The following is a 13774-nucleotide window of genomic DNA, read 5'->3' on the forward strand; positions in this document are numbered from 1 at the left end:
CATTTGTTAGCCTTGACGAACTGGGGCTCAGTCTAAACAAAACAAAAAATAAATCAAGGCCGCAAGCCCGTAGGGCTGAGGCCGGAAACTCCCATAGTGAGGACTTGCAACTAATGGAGATCCAATATATAATGGCCCTACAGGGCAGGGAAGCAAGGCGTATTCTGCGGGGCTACCTTGAACAATATTATTTCTGAGCGGTTTTTTTACGACCGATACCCACCCCCCACCCCCCCCTTCAACCTTCCCGTACACCATTGCAGAACTTTACAAATTAGAATTTGAGACCATAGAATATAAAAATAAAACATGTACCGGTACATGTTTTGTTTTTATATTCTATGGTCTAAAAATATAACTTCAAAACCTTTTATATACGCCATAAACTCAATAACAACAGAGGGCGCTATCGTTGCACTAAAGTGATTGATATGATCATTTTAAGATCAGTTGTTGATTAATAATGAGGGAGACTGGGTTAGTTTGCGAAAATCTATTCTTTCTAAATAACAATGGAGAGTATCCACGTATCCAAGCGAGACTGACTACAATAGTGTTTGTTCACATTCCCCATTATGTTGCTTTCAATAGAGTTTGGTTAATGACCGCGGTGAATGGCCTCAACGTGTTATTTTGATAGGTCATTTTGAGAAGAAATTTGTTATGTCCCCATCCCCGCCCTTGTCAAAGTTTCTATTAATTGATATACAGTAGACTGATTCTGAAAAATGCTTTACATTTTTTATGAGCCATATCCTATCATTTTGTTCATTTTAGTGAAAAATAAACTTCCGTTTAGAGGGTGTTACCGGGCTTAACTTTTGCATGTGAAGTCAAATGGATATTTTTTTGCTTAATGTTGGCAAACCACTGGGAAATGTTCCATTTTTGGTATATCGTCAGAAACCAAAAACTAACGTTTTTGCCGTCGTATTTACATAAATCGATGTTTTCGCCGTTTCACAAACTGATGTATTTTGTCGGTTTGAAATACAACGGTGTTATTTGCGTCGTATCTCACAATGTGTAATTTTTTGCCGGTTCACATAGGTTCTACTGACGTGTTTGTTTCTTAGATGAATACTTGAATAAAGTGAAGCATCTATGACTAAAATATCATTTATATTAACTCGATGAATGTCTTCTTTAGACTGGAATGGCATTCGTTCAACTAAATACTGTATTTTAAGAGTCCTGAAACAATACATTTGTCAAAACTTCAATGCATTTTTTCTAGAAATACGCATTTTGCAAATACGTCACTTTGTGGTATGGCCGACGATAAGTAGAGCGTTCATCCAAATAGTACATCCACTAGTGCCGCCTCGTGACTGTCACCGACTGTCTGACCATAAGAAACTGATACATTTCACAATTCAATTGGTACTTTGAAAATGAAAGTACTAACATATTGTTTTGAAGCAAATTAACCCATCAGGTGCAACTATCGGGAAGTCGATTAATAGCAATACTTAACAGTGACGCGTTAGCGTATTTTCTATTAAATTAAAAAGGTCTGGCATATATTTGGAGTGTAATGTATTGAGTTAAGGGTCTTTTTCGGCTTAAGTTCACGACCTGATTTCATGAGTAGCCATTTGCAATATGTGGAGTGGTCGTATAGAAGAAACCGTGTTTCACACGCATTCATTCTCAAGAATAGTTGTTGACCATGCAACCATATGTTAAAAGCCAAGTTCATTTTTTTCGCGATTGCGTAAGATATATTAAGATATGGTTTCAGCGTACTTATGACGTTAAAGGTCAGTTCTGTGATTTGCTAATCCGCAGGATCCAAAAATTGTCCAAATGCAGATTTTGGCACCATTGTTATAGTCTTAGATTTGCTAACATAGCCTGCTAGTGGTTTAGCAGAAGCCGCATATGAAAGACAAAATAAGACAGTTTAAATGAATATGTAATATCTCTACTTAAGTACAGATATTCGCCACATGTATTTGAATGGGGGCTTCAACTTTTGATAATATTGCTGTTTTTATCGTTTTTCGCCAAATTTTTTATTTCAAAATTTCAAATGACAACTTTACTTTATAATTACTTTTAGCATGTTTAGGCAATTTATACACAATTTAATTTTTTACACTTTCGCCGGGATCACTAAAGTGGCTTTTTTTTTTAAATACGCGTATTAAAATATACGTGAATACGCGTATTAAAATACGCGTGAGAATGCGCATATTAAAATACGCGAAAAATACGCGTATTAAAATACGCGTAAAAATTTTCACGGGTATTAAAATACGCGTGATTCAAATCAATACAGATAAAATGACGTCAATCGTTGAAGCCCGTTTACGCACACAAATGTTATCCTTAATTTGTTCGCCTAAATTTCAAATAAAGACACGTGTTTTCTCTAATCCAAAGGAAATTAGTTTAATTCTTATAAATGTGATTTTAATAATGCATCCCCACCCCCATTCAGTTGCTGTGTAAGACGTCCAGGTTTTGAGTTATGCAATGATACGAAAGAGCAATGACTCCTTATACAGCCCCATCAGCGCAACAGTCTTGAAGAACTACCCAAGTACAATTATTGTGTTTCCATGCAAAACACAAACGTGTCAAAATTAGTTCATTTTCCAACAATATGTCAAGGGATTGTCAAAATGGGCTGTGCAATGACCGTTAATTTTTACAACGAATCACCGTCATGTCAAATCTATTCTTCCGAGTAAAAAGGCTGTTTTTAATCATTCTGTTCATGACTGTTCAATGGTATAATGATTGGGCTTAAGGGATCGGATAGCGACGTTTGCACAGTATTTTTGTGGAACATGAGAGCACATCAGACACATCAAATTGCAATCTGAATACGAGGAATGTCCTGATAATTTATTTTTGTTGAAATTTGAGATATAATATAAGGAAAAAATGAATAATAGAGAGATTGCGGAGAGGCGTTCACTGCAAACGCCATACGGGTTACGGATTTCTGCATTTTGCGGTAGAACGTCATAGTCCCGTTCACATCCAAACTAGCCTCCTACACAGCCAGTTTGTGTCGGTCCTAACGCTCGTCGTTCCTAGTATGTTCGTGATAGCCGCATAGAGTCTGAACCAAGACTACGTGTAAACGCAATTGCAATCATGATGGCGCTATGCTGAGACAAATAATCTAAAGGTAATAGGAAGCACCCATTGATTCACCTTGGGTGCATCGAACCAGAGAAGATTATCTTCTTTCATCGAACTACTTTCCTCGGTATTGATATGCAAATACGACTGGCTGTATCTATAATGCTCTAAGCATTCAGTCCATATTTGAGTTTTGCGGGCTATTGGAAAATGAGTATAGGCCTATGTTCACACGTGTATGCTATTTGTCTACATAATCTAAACAGAGTTTGGTGTTGGATGCCTAGGAAGTCTTGGTGTATATTATTCGATAACAAGAAACAAACTCCTTTATCATAAATAATACCCTGTTTACTTTCTAAAGCAAAATGAAAATAGATAATCTAATATGCCTAGTTCGATTACTACCCAGCAAACACAAATATATTACAGAAAACGTTAAAGGTTATGTGAGAGTCAAGGGCATTAAAAGTTTTAATAACATTCAAAAAAACCCTTTGTTCTAAACTTGCTGATAAACGTTGTAACACAATAGACACTTAAATATGTTTGCCAAATGATATTTTACTATAGCATTTCGAATTTTGGCTTTAAATGTTGTTGTATTATTTTTCAGTATAACACGAGTTTTCATGATTTTTATATAAACATACATCGATATGTTATCAAAACGTTTTAACTAAAACCAAAACACATGCATTATCATGTTTTAAAAACATTTTGGAGTTTGCTGAATAGTATCCATAAGCAAAACACGTTGACAGCTGTTTAATGCAGAACGAAAAAGCAAGGCGAAAAATAGCGTTGCACGAACTTCTGTTCCCCGTCCCAAACAGACAATTATACCGCATTTATGCCGTAACACGACACAATCTTGCCTAAAACGCCTCTTCGCAAGCTGATTTTTGGACGGCATTTTCCACACACAAATGAATAGGCAATCTGCCCGTTCGAATTCGCGTCGAAAAAAATCGAAATTTGTTCACTTCTTCTTGTCTATACGAGATCAAATTTTAAGCCCCAAAATGGATTTTATTACATGTCGGACTCTACTTGCTCTATTAGGATACTTTGATTCGTTTCATAACATGATAAACATAATATTTTTCTGCATTTTATAATGCGTTTTTTTGTCATTTTGGAACGTCATTTTTTACTACCAACCGGAACGTAATCGCCTAACGGTAATTCCACGATTGACCAATTCACAATAGATTTCACCCTCTAGAGGGCATAATAACCGATTTTCGACTAATGTAGCTTGCTGTTCGCGTTCCCGTGTCACGTTTCACGTAAATTTCGCAATCTCTCTAATCTTCAATACGAAACGTCAAAATATTCAAATGATGGACAGCTTTTCATCCCAGCTACATAAAGTACATTATCTTTAGATTTATAAAGTTTACTTCGAGGACTGTTAATATCGAAAATGTAAATTTTTAAAATAATTTGCCATGAAATTTGTATTATATCGCGAATTAAAAAAAAAAGAAAATCAAAATTGTATGATGCAATAGGACATTAGAGCTCGGATAGCGACGTTTTCACGTATGTTTTGTGGGACCTGAGAGTGCATCAGACATTATAGAATTGCATTTTGAATACGAGGAATGTCCTTCTGATATCAAATAATTTTTATTTTTTGAAATTCGCGGTATAATACACATTTTATGGTAAATGAATAAAAAATTGATATATTTGACATTTTTACAGTCCTCCAAGTAAATTGTATATATCTATGATAAAGTGAATGTAGCTGGAATGAAAAGCCGTCCATAATATCAAAATGTCGACCTTTCATATTGAAGATATAGATTTTTCCCTAAACACCCAAAAAAGGTAGGTCTTTTTGGGAAAAAATGTATATCTTTAATATGAAAGGTCAAAATTTTCAATTGATGGTCTCAGTGGGGTTTCATCACTTTTGCTACGTTACCAAGATAGCGAAACAACCTAGATAGATCAAACTATTCAAACCATCAAATATTTTATGTCTTTTCGTCTGATAATGATCAGATCATATACGTCAAATGCGACACAATTTACAAGATTGTAATGTGAACTGAAATCTCTTAAACTAAACAGTCCCTCTTTTTAAAGTTACATTGACCAATCATGAATTATTTAGGTAAATACAAATTGACGTAGAACATGAATTTTGAGTGTAAAGTTCTTTGTCATTATTTATAAACCAAACAAATCAAAACAGAATATTATATGCGCAAACAAACAAATTCAAGAAAATATCAAAATAAAAAAGTCTTCCTTCAAATGCTTCAATTCGATGAGAGCACGTAATTTATAAATCATGAAAGTTATAGTATTGACTCTGAGGTCCTTAACACGTTTTATAAGTGCCTGACAATAAGATATTAATCAGATAACTACAAATGATTGATTTTATCTAAACAGTTCTCGATAAACTAGTTATAATTTAGGAACTTATTATGTGAATGTCAATATGCTTTTATTTGAAATGTGTTTTCAGTCTTTCATCGAATGTCCCATCTGAATGCTTGTGTATAAATACGATCTGAGATAAGCAATTTTGATTCGTTAGTGTTTTCAAGACACCTACGTCTATAATAATACACGGTCTGATTACTAGAATTTAGAGTATCCGTCGTAAGGGAATACAAATAAATTTGAGTGTTGTCTCATATCCCCGTTAAAAAGGGGACACTAGAAGAAGATACGATCGCCGCATTAGGCTACAAGAAAACATATTAGTCCTACCCCCCCCCCCCACACACACACCCACACAAATCCAATTCGCTTAACCCTAGAACTACTTTTGTAATACGGACTACGAAGGGAGGGGTTGTTTCAATTACAAACGTCATATACCGCTGAAGTGTCACTACGACGTCATAATCTGAGGGCGCCCATGCAAATTTGGGATATTCTGACTATATACAAAAGTATAGACAAAATTGATCTTCGGCTACAAATTCTACAAAAATGTGATTTTCACCGAATTTTCTCCTCAATATCAAAGGAAATTACTATTTCAACCTAAGTGACAAGTAAAGTCAGTAGATCTTGGAATAATTTAAATAAAGTGAAATGAAAGTCATTGATTTTACTGACTGTAGAAACCAATGATGGGCCTCATCCCCCCTCGTAGTTCTAGGGTTAAGGTATCGGATAACAATGTTTGTACAGTATTTTTGTTGGACCTGAGACTCTCAGTGAGAGCATAATCAGATATATCGAATTGCATTCTGATATCCTTCTGATATCAAATAATTTTGATGTTTTTGAAACTCGCGATATAATACAAATTTTATGGCAAATTTTGAAGCAACTTTTAATATGGTAGATGATTCGATGAGCAGTCAATCAATCAGTCAATATCAACTGTAAGACAAATATGTTTTCCTACTCAGTCTCAACGCTGGACAACCGATTCTTTAGAAATGCATAGTCGCGCTAAAAGTCGATCGATACATGTTAAAATCAGCACAATTCAGATATACACCTTTTTGCTATGAAATTAGTTTTCTCGGTCAAATATAAAGCAATATTTTTTTCTTTTTTTTATGTCAGTTAAAAACATTGTGCTTGGATATACATTTTTTTTTTAATCCTGGTGTTAAAATTAGGTATGAAATTGTGTCGTTTAGTGTAAGATTTATGAATTTTATAGGCCTTACATCCGTCCACGAGCTTTTTGCGGAATTCATTTTTTAGTGTTTCAAACTAATATAATTCGCTAAGGAAAGATATTTCCCACCTCTGTAAAGCACATCGTGTGGGTCTATCTATTATTGTTTTCATAAGAGATATGATTCTTTTCCAGTAGGAAGACCGATCATAAGCGGATGTGGTACAGCTACAGAAAAGATTTCTCTTTTCGTTGATCAGCATCTAAAGCCTTATGTCAAGACCCTGCCATCCTATGTGGAGGATGATAACGACTTCTTGCGGAAGCTAGTTCAGATCAACGAACAACATGGTCCTCTTCCTGATGATGCTATCCTGTGTACTATGGACGTCACTGCACTGTACACAAACATTCCTACTAACGAGTTCATTGCAGCTTGTCAGCACTATTTGTCCCAGCAGCACTCAACTACTGAAGTGGAGGTGCTTAGCAGATTTATGGAGCTCACTCTTACTCAAAATAACTTTGAACTTGCTGGAAAACATTATATCCAGGTTCTTGGCACTGCCATTGGCACCCGCATGGCTCCTTCTGGGGCCTGTCTATTTATGGGTCGCTTAGAGGAGAACTTCCTCTCTGTTGCTACCAAAAAGCCTCTTATTTGGCTGAGGTACATCGATGATGTATTCTTGATTTGGACACATGGAGAAGAAGAACTTGACAAGTTCATCGCTCACTGCAACACAAGACATCCGACCATCAAATTTACGGCTGAACGATCTTGCAACTCCATTTCATTTTTAGATGTTATGGTTGGCCTTCAAAATGGATTTCTTGAAACAGATCTCTACTCCAAACCAACTGACACACACCAGTATCTTCTATGGTCGTCTTGTCATCCTAAACATACAAAGCAGAGCCTCCCCTATGGTCTTGCTTTTAGATTACGTCGCATTTGTTCTTCTGATGATGTTCTCGCCACAAGAGTTGACCAACTGAAACAACACCTCCTAGATAGAGGATACCCAGCAAAGGTCATTCAGAAACAAATCCAGAAAGCCATTGATGTTCCTAGATCGGAAGCATTGGAACCCCGTCAAACTAGTGAGAGCAAGGGTGATGAACGCATACCATTCGTCATGACATATGACCCTTCGCATTCTTCAATTGCTTCTATCATCAAGAAGTACCTCCCCATTCTTCATTCTTCAAATCGTTGCAAAGCAGCTATCTCTGAACCGCCTATGGTAGCATTTAGACGGCCACGGAACATCAAAGATGCTATAGTCAGATCGGCCATGAAACCAACTTCTCAGGTCCAGTCGAGAGGGTTCCAGCCATGTAACAAGTGTGCGGCATGCGAACATAAACACAATACATGCTGTACACAGCACACAGTCTCAAGTCAAGATTTTTCGAGCTATGTTACTGGTCAACATTTTAACATCAATCACCCCCTAAATTGTCTGTCGACTAACGTGATTTATCTCATCAATTGCAAGAAGTGCGGACAACAATATGTTGGCGAGACCAAACGTGCCTTGAAAACTAGATTACTGGAGCATTGTGGGGACACAAAACATAACAGAGACAAACCGGTGGCCAGGCATTTCAACAAGCCAAACCACACTTGTGATGACATACAGATCATGGCCATTGATAGACCCAGTAGCACTAACTATTTCCACAGACTAGCTCTTGAGTCTAAATGGATCAACATTTTACAGACTTCTGCTCCTCTGGGTATGAATGTTAAAAGTCATCGTTAAACAAATTTTCTTTGGTCAGTTATTCTGGTCCTCCCTCATTGTTTTTCTTCAATCTTTTGTTTGTTGCAAAATCGGACCACCTTGGTATCTCTGGTACCCCGCTGTATGGTCTGGGAGGCGGAGCCGACGCGTGGAGACGTTGGTACGTCCTGGATGTCCCACCTAGGCGGGCTGTACAGTTTCGGGTATCGGATGGTACCAACAGTGGTCCTTTATTTTTTGTTAGGCCTTTGGCTTTTCAAAATTTTCCCTTCCCTTTGATATATTACTGTTTGTTTATCTTTTGACTAGAATGGCTGACCATAGATTTGCTTTTTCCCTTTTTGACCTGGTTGGCCTGCTATACTTGCACATGCCTGTTTTTCTCACCTAATTGATTTTTCCCTTGTATGTTCTTATTATCATTCTAATTTCTTTTCATTCTATGCTTGTCACTTTCTTTTGCTGTCTTTCTCATTTAATCTCTTGCAGTGCTAGCTACTAGTGCTACTTGTTTTAACCTTGCAAAGGGATGTTTCTATGCTCCCGAAACGTCGGTTGTTTTGTCTTTTTAACCCTAAATTTTGGATGTTGTTGTACATATTAAACAGTTTTTAACATTTATTATTGTTTTGTCAGAATTTCCGTTTTAATTTCACCTTTTTTCACGTCATGATCCTAAAATCTCAAACTCAGTACTTTATCTCGAAAGCAAGCAGCATAAATAGTCGATAATTCCATTGATCTAATCCAGGTCTCTTCTGCATTGAAAGCAAGGAATACTCGACGGGCGATTTTGTAGCCCAAATCTCCCATTTGGGTGCTTTGGTAAATTAAAGTGAATTTTGGATATTTGCTTCCGTGATCATGGTGATAGCCTGCAATGGCAAATATGGTTTCCATGATTAGGCCTATGTCGACCATTTTGTATGTTTGTTTGTTTACCTAGGTTAGTCCGTATTAAGAGACGCACGTTGTACTGTCCAAACCTAGAAAAATTAGTGGTAAACCATGTAGCAAAGCAAGTGGTAAAGTTATAGGGGATTTTATTTTTCTGTCCCTCCTATCTCCAGGTGAATTTTTCTATGACCCCCCACATCGCGGGTTGGCATTTTCATTACACCCTTCAGACTTGTGTTCGGGTTTGTTTTTAACTTGACATGTAGGCCTATTTGTCATAATAGGGCTATACTATTTAAATGTATAGCTATAACGTGCTACTGCTATATAAATATTATTATACCGGTATGTAATATTATGTATAATAGGCCTATCGGGTGTGTGGTGGGTGCAGAGGTGTGTGAGGTGGGTAGTAGGGGGTGTATATAGGGACACTTTGGGGTGGTACTCAACACATTTTAAATATGACTTTCAATGCAAGGCTCATTGTTGCCACAAATGTGTTTTTTTTTCCTTTAGGTTATTTAATAGGTTTTTTATAAACTTCCATGTTTAATCTTGTATTGTTTTGGCTGCTTTCTTATGACTTTCGCTGGTTTTCCAAAAGCAGTTTCAAACAAACACAAACAAAAGGCACCATACCCAGTCAACTTCATGACAATTGAAACACTAGGTCAAGTATTAACATCCAAGTTATTCTGTTCTATTCAAGCACTTTTAATTAATTGCTTGAACAGGTTTAAGTTAACAATGATAATGAATGGTTCTTATAAGTAGGGATGACCAATGAACCATCAACTTGATTAGAACACTCCCATAGACATGCAGGGAGCTCAACTGTGCACTGCTTGCACAGACATTTCTAAATTGAGCTCATTCTTTTATTTTTCATAATTTTTCGGTAAAAATTGGAGATGTTAATGCCAATTATGTTTTGTAACTATCCTGCAAATTACAGCATCATAACTTATTTGGTTTTTCTGTAAGTGTGAGTCAAAATTGGCCCATCGCCACAGTGCGCTTAATTGCCAGTGGCCCAGTGCAGCACTGCTCAGAATGGCACAAAATATTCAGATGAAAAAGATCAGGTGAACACCTTGACCTACTGAGCTGTAATTTGGCAGAGTTGTTGTTATTACCTCTATCATACCCTCTGTAAAAAGGGAAAAAAGGGACAAGTAGATCTCGAGTCAAAAATTAAATCACCAGCTTCCCTTTGGAATTTCCAAACACCTTTCGAATCATGTTAAATAGACACCTTTCTGAACATAAATGTGAAGTTTCATGCTCATTTGTTGTATTATTCACCTGATCTCAACCCTAAACATTTTCTTATATTTATACCATCTGCACTGACTTGCTGCTATACACGCACAGGAGCTGTACTTTTAAAATACGCGCCTAATCAATAATGAGTCTTTCACTCCATTGTTAAGGTACTGGTCTCACTGTAGCATATGGAGTGACCAGGCCCTGGATGTGATGGTTTTGCAGCACATGACAGTATTCATTCAAGCCTATCAAGGTCTGTTATTAGCCACTTGCTGAATGGCTGGGCATTATCAGCTATCAAAGAGATACCTTATGCTGCTGCCAATCACAATAGAGGTTAAACATTTTGTTAAAACCCCAGAAGTGATATCAGGACAAAGCTGTGCATGTTGGTACTTGATTGTTTGGATTCCTATGTTGAAAATCCCTTGTAGTACATTAGTATTTTTCTTATGTGTAGTGTATATTGTTGTGGAAAAAAGTTCACCTGGACTTTTGATTTTGTGCCACTTTGGCCATTATGGATGATTTTTGGCAAATGTTTTCTAAAAGCATGATTTCAGTGCCTCGGTTTGAAGAAATACTTAATGCTATTGACTAGTAAAGTGCCATTTCATAAGAAACCCTTTGATACTTTCACAATATGCTTGTTTCATGTTTGCATATATATTAAAATAAAGAAATATAAAAAGGTAAATATATGCTAATACCAATTTTGCTCACATTGCTATATTTAGACTTTGTCAATTTATTTCGTTCCAATGACCGGTCAGAATGGGAAACTTTGAAAATTCATAATTCGAAAAGTTTTTGACCGATTTTGACCATTTAACCACCAAAATACTTCTGTTGATGAGTTCTTTCCAGCAAAAGGGGCAACATGAAAGTATGATGGTCATCCCTATTATAAGGCACAATCTCTTCCGATGAGGAACTCAAAGCGCGTAAAGCACGACATTGACATACAAACATAAAAACCATCAATTTACAAAAATTGGTTTTGAGCTGGCGTTTAAATACGGTAACGAAAGCCTGGGGATGTTACGAAGGTTATTTGGAAGTGTGTTCCAAACAGTTTATAAAACATACAGCGTAATATTTATGTTTTGTAAATGAAAGTTTTGTTTAAAATATTGCCCAATTGCATGTAAGATTGTTGATTTTTTTACCAAATGTTGGGCAAAGTTGTTTTGAGGAGAAGCACTTCAACACATTGGTCCGATGATCACGGTGATAATGAAATCAATCACTCACAGTGTCATAGGAGCGCTGGGCCTGGGAATTTCTTTTCTATATTGAAGTTCTGGCAACACTGTAGCCAGGCCGGTCTTCATATCACTGCATATGGCACACAGGGATATCGATTTACAATGCCTCGGATTTCACGCGTTGATTTTGAAAAAATTTCAGCTGGCAGTAAAAAAAGGTGAAATCAAAACGGAAATTCTGACAAAACTATGATATATCGCTCACGGTGATGTGCGTTAGAAAGTTGGGAAAAATCCTTCGTTATCCAACCATATTACTTTGAAAAGCTAAAAGGTTGATAAAAAAAAGGCTCGCGGGTAGAGTTGAAGCCTATCAAAATCGAAAATCTTACACTAAATGACTGAATTTCACGCCTAAGTTTAACACTAAGATTTGAAAAAAATACAGTATCAAGCATTACAGTTTTTCCTGACATTTACTGAAAAAATGAAAATTATTGCTTTTCATTTGGCCGAGAAAAAAATTTTACACTGAAAAGGTGTAACTCAAATTTGGTTCATTTGAATACCAAATTCGATCGTTTGTATTGCCTCATTGAATGACTGAGTGAGCCTTGCATAACAATAAGAATCGGTTGTCCTGCGTTGAGACTGTACTTCCATTTTAGGACATCATTGTATGCCCATTGTCTCAGGTATTTTAAAGATTATCTCTTCTCAAGTCCAGTAGTCAAGTTAGCTCAATCGATAATGCGTTCGACTATGGTGCGAGAGGTTGCGGGTTCGAACATTGGTGGTGTTTAGTATACTCTTGTGTAAAATTGAGTTAGCTTGAAATTTCCCTGGACAAGGAACTTAGGTGCCGATTGTCTCGTTGTAGCCCATACGAAACTCGGGGAGCTGATTCTGGCTGCGAAGGTCAATGTGAAATGTCTAGGGCGTGCGCTTCTTAGATGCTTTAGCTCGCATTTTTAGTTCAACGTGCTATACACAGATCGTTAACAACCACGCACTTCAAGATGAGTTTGCCGGGTGCATAACGAAATAATCCGGTTTAGTAAGATGCAACCATGAGCGACACGCAAGCATGCAGAGTCGGTACTCTTTATTTCTAACTCATTGCTTGAATTAGACATAGCAAACATAAACAAAGCAGTCAGGTTTAATTTATTCTTCTTTTTCAAGTTTATTTTCCACTAATAAGTACATCTCGACTACAGCAGCAAATTAACAACGAAGCTCGCAATATTATCTCATTACTCTCGCATTCTAGTATGATATTTCACACGTTTAATGTAGGATTGCAACTTCTAAACTTGTGTATATAAATAACAATACTTTGATGATAATATGTCACCATCTTTCAATTGTGATGTAAAAAATATTTTTACAACATTTATTACTTAATAGTATCTTATTTCGTGGAATTTCAATGTTTCATCGCAATCTAAACCAATTATGTTATTATGTTTAGTAATATTCTTACTACAAGGTTTTGAATTGAAACAAATACTGGAACTTGCATTTTTTGCAACTTGCTACGTTGCGTCTGAAACCATCAGACTTCATCAGGCAACTGATCCGCTGGGCTGGTCATGTGACGCTTTGAGACGGCTAGGGATCGTCTTGATGGCCTGGTCCCATGCGTGAGATATATGTGTCTCAGTCCCCCTTTCTGCTGCTCTACTCTCTCCCAGATGGCTTCCTTGATGCCTCTCCTATGCCACTGTTCCTCCTTATCGAGAATCACTGCGTCATCGGTGTCAAAGTGCCACATGACCAGCCCAGCGGGTCAGTTGCCTGATGAAGTCTGATGGTTCTACACGCAACGTAGCAAGTTGCAAAAAATGTAAGTTCCGGTATTTGATTCAATTCAAAACTCTGTGATTTTAACGACTGGATGACTGAGAATATTCACTATTTTTAATATTCTTACTATT

General features: G+C 36.8%; 1 protein-coding gene across 1 annotated transcript; it reads left to right on the top strand.

Moving 5' to 3' along the window:
• Positions 1 to 512: 512 nt before the first annotated feature.
• Positions 513 to 8475, top strand: LOC140169410 (uncharacterized). Its single transcript, XM_072192669.1, has 2 exons — positions 513 to 519; positions 6905 to 8475. The coding sequence occupies exons 1-2, from the start codon at positions 513 to 515 to the stop codon at positions 8473 to 8475; spliced, it is 1578 nt and encodes a 525-aa protein (XP_072048770.1).
• Positions 8476 to 13774: the final 5299 nt, after the last annotated feature.

The sequence above is a fragment of the Amphiura filiformis genome, chromosome 14, assembly GCF_039555335.1.
Source record: "Amphiura filiformis chromosome 14, Afil_fr2py, whole genome shotgun sequence".
NCBI lineage: Eukaryota > Metazoa > Echinodermata > Ophiuroidea > Amphilepidida > Amphiuridae > Amphiura > Amphiura filiformis.